The 16,856-nt window shown below is 40.5% G+C and overlaps 1 protein-coding gene across 1 annotated transcript in view; it reads left to right on the plus strand.

Annotated features, from left to right (window-relative positions):
• Nucleotides 1–16,856, plus strand: part of pdzd2 (PDZ domain containing 2) — a 111,394-nt gene that overhangs the window by 20,383 nt on the left and 74,155 nt on the right. The window contains 1 exon segment of the mRNA XM_034118627.1: nucleotides 14,771–15,116. Coding sequence (XP_033974518.1) covers nucleotides 14,997–15,116 — 120 coding nt within the window. The 5' untranslated portion in view covers nucleotides 14,771–14,996.

Here is a 16,856-nt window from a genome sequence, read left to right on the forward strand (position 1 = left end):
GCAACAAAAGACATGGGACATACTGTTATAGAGAGCTCTTGACCTCAGCTATCATGTGAGTATAGTCAAAACTGGGGGCACTGTCAAATTTGGATCAAATATGGTTAAAATGTATTTTTACCCATTTAACAATTTGATATTTAAAATCTGATTACACAAATGTGTTTACTATCCCCTTAAACCCACAGTGTATTCTTAATTCAGTATATATAACTTCCAATTTTAGGAAAAATACTAATATATTTAAAAACTACAATTCCCTAGAGCCACGCTATGCAGCTTGGTACAAATCAGCACCACAGTTGTAGTTCTTCCGGTTTGCAAAGACATAGGGTCTTCAAAATATATATCTACAAAGTATATAAAATATCTAGTATAGCCAAACTACACAGTACATTTCTCTGAGTAAAATTGACTCAAATTGAAGAAAATTTTACTCTAAAAATATTACATTTGGTCCCAACCTATATAGAGTAAAATGTAGTCTTTGTTCAGAGTTGTATTTTTAGAGTTCATTTTACTCTATTATGTGCTTCGATTTGACTCTGCTTAAAGGTGGGGTAGGTAATTTTGGAGAAACCAGCTCAAGTGCGCAAGAATTTGAAAATACACAGCCGGAAAAAATCTGCCACTTCCTTACAGAGCCCCTCCTCCAACACACACGAATGCGCACATGACCAATGAGGGCACGAGATAAGTTTGTGCACAGATGGAAGGCTGACAGGCAGGTAGGCCATCCAGTTATTTTAGCCGGGCCGGCTAAGATGATTGGTCGTGCTTTTTACAGTACTACGGCTTCCACAGATGACATTTTTTTATGGATTTTTTGTCAAAGCACTTAAGATATTCATTGCTATTGGGATGTTAAGAGCATTCCATGGAATATAACTAGGGCTGTCAAGTTAATAACGCGTTAACGCAAAAAAAAATTAACGCCACTAATTATTTTAACGCGATTAACGCATGTGTATTTTTTGTCCTCGGCCGCCCCGCCCCATAGTTTCAGAGCGCATCGAGTTTAAAATACCATCTACAAGCTGATGCTGACAGCCCCGCTCCTGCCGCCCGCTTGTGGCAGACCACACTTCCACGCTCACCGGCAGGCCCGGACTGGCCATCGGGAGGACCGGGAGGGTGTGTGTATGTGTGGCGCGACTCGCGAGCAAGGCACACCTTACGTGTTGTTGTTGTTGTTAGCATCTGGTGCTAGCTAGCTGCGCTAACGGATATAAGGAGCTGTTTCAATGAAAACAGAGGAGCGACATTTCGCCGACAACTGCGCCGAGCACTTGACTTTATGCAGGTAGCCAGACAGTGGGACATTGTACGAAAAGTCAGCACACTCAGCACGGATAGTGCGCGCAACATGATTGCAGCGTCCAGGCAGCTCCCGTTCGAGCATATATGCCTTGAGCACACACACACACACACACACACACACACACACACACACACACACACACACACACACACACACACACACACACACACACACACACACACACACACACACACACACACACACACACACACAGTATTGTATTATTGTATGAGAGAGGTTCCAGGTTGAATTGAGGCGAATATTTGTAATGTTCAGAGGTTGTTGTGTTTAATATTCATGAGAATATTTGTCATTGTTCAAATGATAATAAACAAACATATAAAGCATATTTGTCCACTCATATGTTGATAAGAGTATTAAAAACTTGAAAAATATCCCTCTAAGGTACATTTAGAACAGATAAAAAATGTGCGATTAATTTGCGATTAATCGCGATTAACTATGGACAATCATGCGATTAATCGCGATTAAATATTTTAATCGACTGACAGCCCTAAATATAACATAAAGTGTATCTCGAGCCGGTTTCTCAAACTTACCTACCCCACCTTTAATGGTTATTTACTCTATGTAGTGTATATTACAAACAACTCTACTGCCATTTTACTCATAATAGAAGGTAATTTTACTCCCAATCGAACGTCATTTCACTCCAACTAGAAGGTAATTTTACTCCCAATAGAAGGTAATTTTACTCAGAATAGAATAAATGAACCATAATGATCTTTACAATAAAAAAGGTCAATAAACCAAAGTGCTTAAGGAACATGAGTGGGCGTGTGTGAAGCTGACCATTGAGCGGCCCGACCAAGCAAGGAGGCAGAGGCAGAGAGTTCAAATACAACCCGGTGTGGGCATTTATTCCTCTTTGTGGTACAGGATACACAGCCTCAATATGACTGTCTCACGTGAACACAGTCACCAGCAACAAGGATCTCACACACACACACTAACAGGAAAACAGAACCTAAATACACACTAGGGCTGTACCCGAATATCCGAATATTCGTTCGTTGGAGTACTATTCGGGTTTCAATTTCGTTATTCGGATATTCGTTTTGTTTGTTTTTTTTGTTTTTTTTCCCGCCGAGCCGCTTCTGGGACGCTTCTGAGCCGTAACGCGCCGCGTGTGGTGGAATAGCACCCATTGACTAGAGTGGCCGCGATCGCCGCGATCGCCGTGAGCACCGCGGCGCAGCCGTAACGCGCCCGTAACGCGCCCGTAACGCGCCCGTAACGCGCCGCAGACGGACCCGGTGGAATCTAGGGGTTACGCGACTCTGGGATTTGTAGTCTTTCTAGTTGCGTATTTTTCATAGTCTTATATTTCAACAGTTTTACGACAAACTGTGACTTTTTTGACATGGAAATGATTTTTTAAGATTGACAAACATCATATGTGTAATTCATGGGACAATTCAAAAACGGGATCGAAAGATAAGTTTTCTCTCTCCATTGACTTCAATACATAATTTTTCCGAAATAAGGTCCCATGGACCGGAAGTAGATGGGCGTGACTTCGCCACTCTATATGTAGATATTACTTTTCTCCGTTAATCTCTGTCACGTTGTTTCCAAAGCAACAACAACTTCCTGTCAACTGCGCTAACTCTCCTTCAAAATAAAAGCATGTCCATAAATAGGAAGCCAAGCCAAATTACACTTAAGACATATACAACTGCAACGAAAGTAACAAACACAATGCGATATCCTTTTCAATTTCAAAGAACACAAATTGGGTTACATTAACAAATAACTATAAAACAACAATACTGTAGAATAACAAAATGAATGCCGTGAATACACCGAAATACACGTGTTGAAGCGGTTCGCTGCTGATTACTACCGAATATCCGGAGCCCGAAAAATGGTATTCGGGACAGCCCTAATACACACAGGACTAATCAAACCAACAAGACACAGGTGAGGAGGGAGGATAAACACAGGGCACCAGGTGAACGCAATCACCAGCAACAGACAAGACGGGAGGGGGAACACTTTTCAAACTAAAACAGGAAACAGAGACAGACAAACTAAAACATAGACAGATCGTGACAAATATATGCATAAATTACATATAATCACATGCTTCCTGTGCAATGTTTTAGCGTGGAACAAATGAATATGCTTCGCCAATAATTAAGCTATATAATCCGTAACGGAGACCGAGATCTATGGCCCCAGAGATCACTTCCGTTAACTCCAATAGAATTGACTCTGCATTTTTGATCGCACTCTAGAAGCTATGAGTAATAAATACACTCCAAAATGATTAAATATCACTATTTCAGAGCAAAATAGTAATTACTCACCAATATTTCCTGTGTAGTAATTACACTGCATCAAGGTTATTTATATTAAGAAAAATATGTTGGTTTATTTAAGATATTTTAGATATTTTAGCTATTCTAGAAATGGGGTTTTTCGGTTGGTTCTTTATTTTTTGGTTACTGTGATCTTCTACAGTACATTGTTGGTTACTGTGATCTTCTACAGTACATTGTTGGTTACTGTGAATATCTACAGTACATTGTTGGTTACTGTGAATATCTACAGTACATTGATGGTTACTGTGAATATCTACAGTACATTGTTGGTTACTGTGATCTTCTACAGTAAATTGATGGTTACTGTGATCTTCTACAGTACATTGTTGGTTACTGTGATCTTCTACAGTACATTGTTGGTTACTGTGATCTTCTACAGTACATTGTTGGTTACTGTGATTTTATACAGTTGGGACATTACTACTGCTATCTTTAAAGTAACTCCAGAGTTACTATACATTTTGGTTGGAAACACAGTATTATACTCTAAAATGGTATACAGTAATGTACTGTGCACAAACACTGTAAATAACTGGATTTCACAGCCATTTTTTACAGTGCACTTAACGGGAAGAAACCCAGCTATCAGACAATATTAACCATTTTTAGCTAAACAAAACACAAGGGTCATACCAAGCCTCTGAATTATAGCCCTGAGCGATAAAATGCTAACGCACTTAGCACAGAACTCACGGTAGAGATACCTTATTACTTATCGGATCTGCACAAACAATATATCAGCTAGCAAACTGAGATTCCACAGATTATAGGGGTATAACTATCATCACTGAGCGACAAAAACTCGCGGCAGGGGAAGCAAACCCAGACAACACACAACGTAGCTTTACGGGGCCAAAACGGAAAATAAGTCTTACCGTTGCTGTTTTCTGATCAAAAGTTGTGTTCAATGGCATTAAAACGCATACAACGCTGCTGAATGTTAATCCAATGTGTCTGTGTCACTTTGAAATGATTACTGATAATCCATCTTCATATTTATGTCAATAACGGAGATTTCATATTAGCTGCTACGAGAGTGTATGACAGCTTCCGGTTTTGGGCATTCTGGCTACGCATCACTCCTTCACCAATGGGTAATGTTTAGATGGATTTTAGGAACTTCCTCTCGATTCTATTGGCTCTAACGGTTAAAAAGAGGTGTCAATCATCAAAATCGACCGAGGGGGGCCAGAGATATGGAAAATGCACCCAAATGACCCCAGAAGTGGGTTTGTTTTTCTAAATCTCGTCGATGCAATGTAGACAGGAATAAACGCAGATCATCCTCTGGCTGCAGCCTTGACCGGTTCTTGCCCGCACTCACACAGGTAGGTGGAGGCAGGGGCGGACTGTGTCTAAAAATCAGCCCTGGAATCTCACCCATCCCAGCCCACACAAATTGGTATAGCACGCTCGTGAACTGTCAACGGGGGGGGGGTGCTCGTGAACTGTCAACGGGGGGGATACCCGCTGAACGGACCTCTGTCGCCTGTCAGCGCAACTTAAATGATGCCGTTTAAAAACATAAAAAATAAAGGGCGCTGCCGGCCGTCAGCAAACCGAGCCGGCCGTCAAAGGCCCGCTGACGACCGGCCGTTCTGTGATTCTCCAGAACACACAGATGGCCAGTCTGCCCCTGGGTGGAGGTGAAGGGAATGAGCACTTTTACAGCCTTTTTGGCGAGGTGGGGGAACTCGGTCTCCACAGAAAGCCAAAAGTGTGCAAGTGACACTTTACTCATCTTTTTCTCGTTATTTTTTTCTCACGCTGCGCCTCCCCTGAAGCTCTCTGGCGCAGGGAGGCGCGCCTCACACTTTGAAAACCGCTGATCTAAATCATTTAGTGCCTATCATGCATGCTTAATTGAACTCACATTGAAAGGTTTAAAAATGTAAAAAGTTTCCAACTACAAGTTGCCATTAATTTAGACATTATGCTATCTTTTGAATTTCTCAAACGTGGCTTCTTTTAAATAGCAGGTTTGAGTAAAGTTTGCCTTGGTCTTTTTTTGCTGAATAATATGTCAATGACCAACTTATCTTTCCGTTTCCAGAGCTTTTAACCGTACCACGGAAATAATAAGCAATCCTAACTGACGTTTGTTTGTTTGTAGCCTTTATTTAACCAGGTTAAAAAATCCCATTGAGATCAACGATCTCTTTTTCAAGGGAGACCTGCGGTACATTGGTTACACATAAAAACAACAGAAAACAAAAGGACATCACAACATAATTACAGGGGTAACACGTTGGTGACATTGGCTAGTTTTAACTTAAGCTTAGCTAGCTAGTTAGCCGCCTGTATTAGCACTACCTTAACGTATATTTGTTTTCAGTTCTAGGCATGGAATAAAAACAACCTTTCACTTGGTGAAATGAGCAGTTGTGGCTTCTACAGGTCATCCAGCCACATCTTTAATCTTATTTCAGCATACTCAAGTCTAATGCATATCTAAGTATAATGTTTTGTGGGAAAGTTGACCGGGATATCAAGCATTCAGAACTGTATGGTACTGAATGTGTTTGATGACTTCATCATGACTTGGTTTCTAGCACAATCATACAGATAGAGTTATCTATTCCTGCTTTTCATGATGTATCTCTTATTTCAGTGATGGCTAGCCTCTCCGTTAGCCTGAACAATGTGTGCCCACTTTGTTCTGAATGTATTCTTTGTGTTCCATTAACAGGCATAAATCCCATGCAGGCTGCGTGGTGTAGAACCTCTCTGATGTGCGCTGAGATTTGAGAGGAGGTTTCAGTGCTTCCGTCATTTTTTTATAAATGTCCATGTCAATGAAAGTCTTTATTGCCAATTTCATCCAGCCATATTGGGCCAATTTGAATCAGATAAAGGAACGAAAATGTTACTTGAACTCTAAAATGGTCATTAACTCTACAGTATGTTTTGCCTGTAGCCTATGTCACATCATTGTCTTCATGCTAACCATAACATGTCTCTACTATCACTACTTTACAATCCTGTAAGATAGACATTATCAAACTCTGTCTTTACTGGCCAAATATATAGTCGTCATTTTTATCAGACCTAAATAATTTGCCAAAACAGAATGGCGCAATGGTGCAGGAGCCCTCACTGTCTCATTACAACGAGAGGGTTCAGGGTCTGACAGTCGGGGAAAGAAACAAAGTAAATGTACTTAAGTACCATACTTCAGTACTATTTTTACATATTTGTGACTTTACTTCAGTATTCCAATTTGTTGCTACTTTAACTTCTACTCTACAACATTTCTGAGGCAAATATACAGTAGCACTTTTTACTCCACTACATTAATTTAACATTCATAGTTTGTTACTTTTTTCTTATAACAACTTGTGATTTGCTTACACTACCAATATACAAAAATACAACCCAGTATTTTAAAAACATCTACAAGGTGGGGTAGGTAAGTTTGAGAAACCGGCTCAAGATACACTTTTTGTTATATTCCATGGAATGCTCTTAACATCCCGATAGCAATGAATATCTTAAGTGCTTTGACAAAAAATCCATACAAAAATGTCATCTGTGGAACCCGTAGTACTGTAAAAAGCACGACCAATCATTTTAGCCGGCCTGGCTAAAATAACTGGATGGCCTACCTGCCTGTCAGCCTTCCATCTGTGCACAAACTTATCTCGTGCCCTCATTGGTCATGTGCGCGTTCGTGTGTGTTGGAGGAGGGGCTCTGTAAGGAAGTGGCTGATTTTTTCCGGTTGTGTATTTTCAAATTCTAGCGCACTCGAGCTGGTTTCTCCAAAATTACCTACCCCACCTTTAATTAACTCAAAGTACTTTTTTAGTAACATTTTGAATTTGCGGCTTCTACTTGTAATGGAGTATTTCAAGACCATACCACTACTACTTTTACTGAAGTAAAGGGTCTGAGTACTTATTGGGGTTGAACCCGCTGGCTGTCGGAGTATCTCTGGGGGCTCCGTCCTTCTCCCACAGTCAAAAGACATGCACAGTAAGAAGACTATTAATCCTATGAATGTAGGAGTGTCCGTCTTTATGTTTCAGCGCTGTGGTTGCCAGGTGACCCGTCCTGGGTGTACCCCGCCTCATGTCAGCTGTGATTGTCTCCAGCTCCCCACGACCCTGTAAAGGATAAGCTGTTTCAGATGGATAACTCTATCAGGGATTTGAAGGGACAGTGGACGAGTCCTACTGTAAATCTGTATCAATGTAGACTGTAGTCTTTAATTATGTTACAAGTGAGCAGAGATTATGTCCAGAGGGGGGAAGGGCTCCTTTTAGAGGGATTTAGGTCGTTACTGGAAATGTCATGTTAATACGATTGTTATTTAACTGATGTGTGTCAACAGTTGAACTGATTCTGCTTCTGCGTGTCTGTCTGAAGATTACAATTTAAAGCCTGTAGGAAATGGCCTCATTTACACACATTCTGTGATTTTAAATATGTCATATCAATCTAGATGCTATTTAATCAGAAACAGAATTCCTTTACTCGTCCACCAAAGGGGACATTTACATTGTGACAGCAAAGTAGGGGAGACTGGGGTAAGTTGAGCCAGTGGGTAAGTTGACCAGATCCTATGGAACTGTGCACATTTGTAAGCACCCATCATTTATATTTGGTTGTGATGGAGTGAAGCACAAGTAGTAAATGTGTTTTTTTCACTATAAACCATATTTTGCTTGTCAAAGTACATTTTGAAGATGTGAGGTATAATTACTGTTATGTCAAAGCAAATGTATACAGCATTATCAGTTTCTCTGGTTTTACTACTTATAGGTTTGTGTTTGAGTAAAATGCTATTTTTTGAATGTTATTCCATAAACTACTGACAACATTTTTCTGTGTTGGAATTCCACAGACAATGGAATGGAATGGCTGCCATACATGTAGAGATTGAAACATTTGGAGTGGTCTCTTAATTTTTACAACAGACTAATTCATATTGGTTTCTTTTATAGTCAGTGTGTGGAGCACAGGTTAAGTGCTTTGGACGTTTAGGGACAGCCTGAATCTGATCACATTTGTTCCAGAGCATTACATAAATCAATGTATACTAATATTCTCCATCCAACCCTTAAATCATGTTTGCCCACGACTTATATCTCACAGTAGGTGGCCAATATTTGGAACTCATTCAGTCAACAACTCTGAGCTCTGTATCCTTGCTGCTAAACGTCTTGCCTACTCCTGTCTCCTGCATTTATTGTAGTTGTGAATTGTAACACTTCCTCACCACTTCTTAAAGTATAATTTATTTTAAATGTTCAGAAATAGCATGCACAAAGAAATGTAATAAATTAGAATACTTTGAGTATATTTGGCTTATTTGCGCAATCTTGAGAACAGTTTGTCCGTTAACACTTGGCGGGAGTATATCTGGGGAAGTATTTGTAGCTATAATGTTGTGTTAATCCTGTACAATAGATTGTTTTTGTCCTGAAAGTTGGGATAATAGTCTGTAGCCTGTCACTGTAATGTATGTATACATATCTAGGCCTACAGGTTTTGATATTGCCTTATAGGTTATGATTATCCTGTAGCCTGATATTGTAAATCCTGCATCTACGGGTGTTGACAACAAATTGTAGGCCTACGTTACTATTGTAAGGGCGAAATAGTGTCCCCTGCATGGGGCCTTGTTAATTGGGAACAGAGAGCACAGGGGGTGCTGAATCATAGACAGACGGACAGACGGACAGACGTCTATGTAAGCTTTGCTCCTTTCGTGTGTAACTACAACACGATGTGATAACACCGTCTTCAGGGTCTGTCTCCTGTGATGATGACAGCTAAATTACACTGAAAGTATCCATCTCTCTTCCTACAATGGGAAGATGTCTACACATACAGTGGCATAGAAGACATCACTTACTGACAGAGAGTATGGGTAAGACAGCCGTGTTAGAGCCTGAGAAGAGTCATCCATGGGTTTGTGTTATCTGATGGATGGGTGATCGTTAGATAACACAATTGCTGTAACTAAACTGCTAAATTGGACAACGGTAGATCGTTTCTGGTGGCCAAAATGCATCGAATGCATTTTCTGAGTGGATCCAGGTTTACATTTAGCCCCAACAGAGGCAAGATCTGTGAATACTGAAACCACTGTTGTACAGCAACACTTATGTGCAATATCTTCTGCTAATACTACTCCTAGTTAGTCCATCCATTATTGAACAGGGATCTTTACGTTACTATGTGCAATAATCATTTTACTACTGTTATATACCACACTTCATTCTACAGTGCTACACTTATTTTATCTTATAAATACTGCTGCTACCTATCAACTTGAATGTGTACTTGTTACAATTAAATTATTTTATATAATAGTGTTCTATTTTCTTCGTGTCTCTCTATAGGGGAGAGTGGGGTAAGATGAGCCAATTTTGACTTATGTTGTCATAGATATCCTTGTAAATGTGGCTGGTAGGTAAACACAGCTGAACTTCTCAATTAAGGGCACAGTATAATGAAATGTTGATGAAAAACATATTGCATGAACTGTTGCATAAAGATACATGGACTTCCCATTAACTACGCTATGTTTTGGTTAAGCCTTTTTGGCTTTTTAACTGGAGCTCATCTTGCATATGACAGATTTGTTTTTCAGGCAGTCACCTCCTTGTTTTGTTGTACCTAGAAGTATAGGGTAGAGTTAAGTACAACTGAACACAAAAAAACAAAATAAAAAGGCATCCCCTCCCTTAATCATACTCTGCTTTATTGTCTATTTTTTTCCCGAAATGGGACCATGATTTACTAAATGATCATCATGCTGTGGTGCAGAAGACTTAGAAATTGCAATATCAGTTTCAACTGCACGGGGTAGGGTCATTTGTCATAGCAGGTTTAGGGCATTGGCTTCACTTTCCATACCCGATGTTGCCATAGACCAGTGTTTCTCAAAGTGGGGGGCGCGCCCTCCCTGGGGGGCGCAGAGGCATGACAGGGGGGGGGCGCGTGAGACCAGGAGGAAAAATGGTTTTGAAAAAAAAGAAAGAAATCATAATTTGAAAAATTATTGATTTGAAAATAATATGATACAGTACAAGTACGTCTGGGTCTCTGTGTTTCATTCAAGCTCGGCTCTGTGTGTGTGTGGAACGAGCCATTTTGTGTGCATGCGCGAGAAAGAGAGAGAGAGAGCACCGGTACTGGAGATCGTTGTTGTTAGCTTCTGGTGCTAGCGAGCTAGTGGCCGGGTCTCAAACGTTTTGGTCACGATTAATGTAAACAATTATTTCCGAGGCACGCGTTTATATGATCATTATAGTTATAAAAAAATAAGAGAATAAATGAAAAACAGGTATGAAATACTATATGACAGTAAAAAAAGAATAAAGTCTGAAAGGGGAGTGATTTGTAAAATATCCATAAAGAAAAAGTAAATCTGTTTACAGGTCTGTTTCATATGGATGTTGAGAGAGGTATCCATAGATCTCTTCATGTTGCTCTCAAAGTTCACCAGATTGATGCTTTTAACTTCAATATTAAAATAAAAATCGTCCCTGGGGAGCATGCCCCTGGACCCCCTAGAGGATGTTAGGTCCGCTCCCCACTTATAAAAATAGCACTTTACCCCTGCTTACACCTATATGCCGTGAGCTGATTATCGAGCCTTCATTGTAACAGTCACACTGTGTATTTGCGTGGGGATTGTTGCAGTAGAACATTCCACTGTAGCGCCCGGTACATTAATGGGAAACCCTAAATGTTTGAGCACCCTCTATGAAACGTCAAGCACAGCACCCCCAAAAGAAATCTCTGGCGCCGCCACTGAGCCTGCAACCCCGTTTTGAAGAAATGTGCAGTGCAACACAGGCTCATTGCAGCCACTAATGCTGTGATAAGAAGACACACTTTTTTGCCAAATATCAGCATTTTCTTTCTTTTCATTTTTTTGCAGAGATTGCAAAGTGGCAAAGTATTATAACTTATTGTTCTAGCAAAGGGATTGCACAATTGTATTATGTATTTATTTTTTTGACCACACAGACTTATGGAGCATTGTTTTATTATCACTATTCTAGCAAAGGAATGCTCACGTTCATATTGAAGTATTTTAATAAATGTTAACATGGCCCATTACGTGACTATTTGTGTTGGGGGGGCCCGACTTTTTTCTTTTCTCCAAAGGGGGGGCCTGACAGAAAAAGTTTGAGAACCACTGCCATAGACAAACAAATATAGACAACTACTGATGTTATCTTTTAGTTGACGGTTTACAATTTAAAATGTGGCTTCCATGAGTGCTGCCGTTGTTTTGTGGCGTCAGCTGCTACTTCATGTTGTTCAGTTAGATTGATTTTCCCCGAGTTTACAAGTAGGCACTCTGTCTTTAAGTAGCATTCAATTGTACTTTTTTTGAGTAGGAAATGTGAAATGTTCGTGTTTCGAGTTGTCTGGAAAACAAACTCTAGGTAAGGTACAAAAAAGATCAGCAATAATTTAAAAAGAACAAGAGAAATATTGATTATGTTCCCGGCAAACAGGAGGAGGTGCCCTGGAAGAATTGTGTTTAACCCATAAAAAGCTTTTATTCATCTCTCAGACTCCTCCCTTCAGTCATCTTTATTGTGATTGTAACTGACTTTTATTTTTCATTTGATCATTTTACCACAAGCTATATCTGCAGGAGGTTGTACTTTACCCCCACCTGGAATACTTCCTTGTAAACCTGCACCTCCTATTCCAGTTGCTGGTTCAGCTCGGGCCAGAGCAGGGCAGGCCCAGCTTGCTCTGGTTGCAGAGTACAGGAATAGTAGAGGCAGATGGTACCACAAAGCCCAACCGTTTATTTGAAGCCCAAGCTCTGCATAGTCATTAAAGTGTGGTCTGGTGGTAGCCTGCATTTTTGTCTATATCTGCCACAGATGTGGCTGCACTCTGTCTGTAGTTAAGCGTGCAGATGAAGGGTCAACCTAGATTCCTCACTTCTCATAGGAGCCCTTTACTGTGAGCGGGGCCCCTGAAAGACTCTGCTGGTTTAGTGTGCTTTAGACCTTTTCACAACAAAGTTAACATCAGTTATTAAAGTTCATACGTTTATATATGCCCATCCTCAAGCCTTGTTGGTTTAAATGTATTGCAGTGTGGGAAAGTGGTGCAAGACCAGCAACTTTTTAGTTTTGGTGTAAGTGGATAGACAACATGACTCTAATCCAGTGCTAATACATTTTCAAAAAGCAAGCCAACGCAATAGGCATTCAGTCACATTTAACTGCTGATTATGCATGAATTGTTGTTTTTAACTCAATAGAAATGGTCACATATATTGTGTGTTAAGGGCGCCATATTATGCACAGTTTCAGGTGTATATCAGTATGTAGTGTCTCTGTGACATGTTCTCTTTCTTTTTCTCATACTGCCTGTGCTGCAGCACCTCTTTTCAGCCTCTGTCTGAAACCAGAGCGCAGTCTGCTCTGATTGGTTAGCTGTAGACTTTGTTTTGATTGGTCAACCACTTAAAGATGTCCTGCCCCACCTATCACGTACAATGTGATGGAGCACTAGCTAATGCAAGCATGAATGTTACATAATGATGTCTCTATGTTACAGAAATGAACAAAATAGTCAAAATAGTCAGGCGTTTCAGGCCGGGGGGTTCCCTCCAGAGGGAGCTTGAGATACTCTCTCTGGAGGGAACACAGCACATATTTTAGCCTTTGCAGACCAGTTACATGCACAAACACCTATAGGACACACTAGAGGAGAGGGAAACCCCTAAAGCATAACCAGGCCTCTTTAATATGCATACTGAATTAATGGCTCACATAATTATACTCTATGTGAATCATTCATTGGCATTAAATTACCTGTTATTTGATTAATTCTACAACATCAAGTAGCCAACATCAAGTACATTACAACTATTTATTTCTTGTTTGCACAATATCAGTTTTGAATGTGCTATACTAATTTAGGCCTTTATTTGTCAGTTAGAGGGAGAACAGACATTATAACCCTTCATAGACAACTTTCTTCAGTGAACCTGTTGATGGGAAATGAAATGTAATGGGACTAAATCATGCTGAGTAATATAAAGTTAGCAGTAATGTTTTTTCCTTATTACGATTGCTTTGTTCTGTATCTGTTGGTTATTTTCCCTCTAGTGTTCAGACAATGCTCAGGACGCAGAATGACACTCAAAAATGTTGAATAAAAATATAATCTGTCAGTAATTTTATGATCATACATGAAGTTAAATGTATTTTGCACATTTTAATTTAAAAGGGTGTAGGAACCCTGTAATATCTACAATGATAAAACTGAAATGTGACTTTAATCACATGTATTATGTCAACAAATGTCACATAACTGTAGTAGGTTAGTTGAGAGCAATAATATTACGTTGAACCTTATATTACCTAATATGTTTGCTTTCTACTAACCTATTTATGTGAAATCTGTTTACATAATACATTTAATTTAAGTAAACGTTTCTGTTTTTTCAGTGTATAATGCACCATAGTAACATTATTTTTGTTTCTGAGAACTCTATTTTAAAATTGCACCCTAAACAATCTCTATGACAACACGTTGCTGATCACAGACACAGATCTCCCTCTATTGTTATAAAACTGTGGAGTTCCAGTCAGTCATTTGCCCAAAGTGGTTAAATTGGCATGCAGCTGTTTGCCCCAGTTGTCTGGTGTCGCGGATGGAGACACCGGGAGAGGGACACGTTTGACTTTTCATGGAACTCTATAAACTGTTTTCAATATGTGTGTTTCCAACATGCCAACAGATTTACAGTAGAAACGATGTCAGTATTATTTGGTGTGCTGTTGAGGAATCGCTCAGTAATCTTCATTCTGTCTGCTGGGAAATAATGCCATGATCAGAATAACATCTTTGGTCAATAAATAAAGCTCTGACTGTATGTACACAGGTCAGTACTCAACCTTGCCGAGTTCACATAGTATTACAAATACTGTGAATATGGATTATTCACTAACATTGTAGATGTTAAAGTAAAATACTAAATAAGAAAGACCAAAGATTGGCATGGTAACAAATAGAACAAAATAAAACGTATTTTAATTCATCTCGTTTGACAGTTTTTAACATTTGTTACTGCATTAATGTGACATGGTACTGTTTTCTCTTCAGGAAATGGCCTGATGCGGCAGACGCCACAGCTGACATGTCCTGCCAGTAATCCCATAGTTTCCACCCTGGCTCATCTGGAAATCTGTGAGTAGAGTTAGTCCAGTTTCTCTCTTTCAGAGATGGATTTGGGGCTGTCGGCCCACACTGGCCCCTGTGCCAGCTCTCACTCTTTGAAGCGTCCCAGTGTGTGTCGGTGAGAGACCCCCAGCAGGCCCAGGATGCCAGGATGCCCCTCACTCAGGACAACGCCCTCAGCATCCTCCCACTGCTGGAGAACTGGCAGGGGGCTCAGAACACTCGACCACAGCAGGACTGCAACCTGAACCAAGACAATTCTAGCTACAAGGTACTTTATTTGTATATGGAATATCCAATTCAACTTCACAACTGCAGATTTCTGCCACTATAACCGGGCTTGGGGAGTAACAGATTACATGTAACAGGATAACCTAATCAGGATACCAAAAAAAGGTAACTTTATTCCCTTACAGTTACATACAAAAATACAGATTACTGTTACATTAAAAAAAAAAACTATGATTACTTGCAGGATTACAATTTATCAATAAAGTTCAATTTATTATAGGTAAACCTACTGCCTGAATTTTCTTTTTAGTTTCCATTAAGGCTACTTTCACAGAACGGTATATACCTGCTTCTGGGTTGGTGGTCTCGGACAGTAAACAGAAGCAATCCATGAGCACCAACCAGGTCAGGCCAATTTGTCTGCAGGATTCAAAGATTCAAAGGTTTTTATTGTCATATGCACATAGCTACAGTGTAGACATGGCAATGATATTCTTCTGACCTGAGCTCCTCCAACAATGCAACATATATAATAAAATACAAAAATACAAAGTAAAAAATTGTGCAAAAAGCCTATATACATGTACATAGAATATGATATGTACAAGAACAGAATATGAAATTAAATAATGTACATTAAGACAAAATTAATTATGGTTTATTGCGGTGATAACTATTTATAAAAATAAGTAGATTGCAAGATGATAACAGGAATGTTTATCGGGGCACTTAGCAGAGCTCAGGTGTTTAACAGTCTTATTGCCTGTGGGATGAAACTGTCTCTGAGTCTGGTGGTTTTAGTCCGGATGCTGCAGTAGCGCCTGCCAGACGGCAGCAGACAGAACAGTTTGTGGCTGGAGTGATGGGGGTCTTTTATAATCCGGAGGGATTTCTTCCTGAGCCGCTGGGAGTAAAGGTCCTCCATGGATGGCAGCTCCGTCCTGGTGATGTTCTGTGCAGTTTTCACCACCCTCTGTAAAGCCTTACGATTGAGGGCGGTGCAGCTGCCGTACCAGGCCGTGATGCAGCCAGTCAGGATACTCTCTATGGTGCACCTGTAGAAGGTCAGGATGCTCTCTATGGTGCACCTGTAGAAGGTCAGGATACTCTCTATGGTGCACCTGTAGAAGGTCAGGATGCTCTCTATGGTGCACCTGTAGAAGGTCAGGATGCTCTCTATGGTGCACCTGTAGAAGGTCAGGATGCTCTCTATGGTGCACCTGTAGAAGGTCAGGATGCTCTCTATGGTGCACCTGTAGAAGGTCAGGATCCTCTCTATGGTGCACCTGTAGAAGGTCAGGATCCTCTCTATGGTGCACCTGTAGAAGGTCAGGATGCTCTCTATGGTGCACCTGTAGAAGGTCAGGATGCTCTCTATGGTGCACCTGTAGAAGGTCAGGATGCTCTCTATGGTGCACCTGTAGAAGGTCAGGATGCTCTCTATGGTGCACCTGTAGAAGGTCAGGATGCTCTCTATGGTGCACCTGTAGAAGGTCAGGATGCTCTCTATGGTGCACCTGTAGAAGGTCAGGATGCTCTCTATGGTGCACCTGTAGAAGGTCAGGGATGCTCTCTATGGTGCACCTGTAGAAGGTCAGGATGCTCTCTATGGTGCACCTGTAGAAGGTCAGGATGCTCTCTATGGTGCACCTGTAGAAGGTCAGGATGCTCTCTATGGTGCACCTGTAGAAGGTCAGGATGCTCTCTATGGTGCACCTGTAGAAGGTCAGGATGCTCTCTATGGTGCACCTGTAGAAGGTCAGGATCCTCTCTATGGTGC

Source organism: Trematomus bernacchii, unplaced genomic scaffold, assembly GCF_902827165.1.
Source record: "Trematomus bernacchii unplaced genomic scaffold, fTreBer1.1, whole genome shotgun sequence".
In the NCBI taxonomy this organism is placed as follows: Eukaryota; Metazoa; Chordata; class Actinopteri; order Perciformes; family Nototheniidae; genus Trematomus; species Trematomus bernacchii.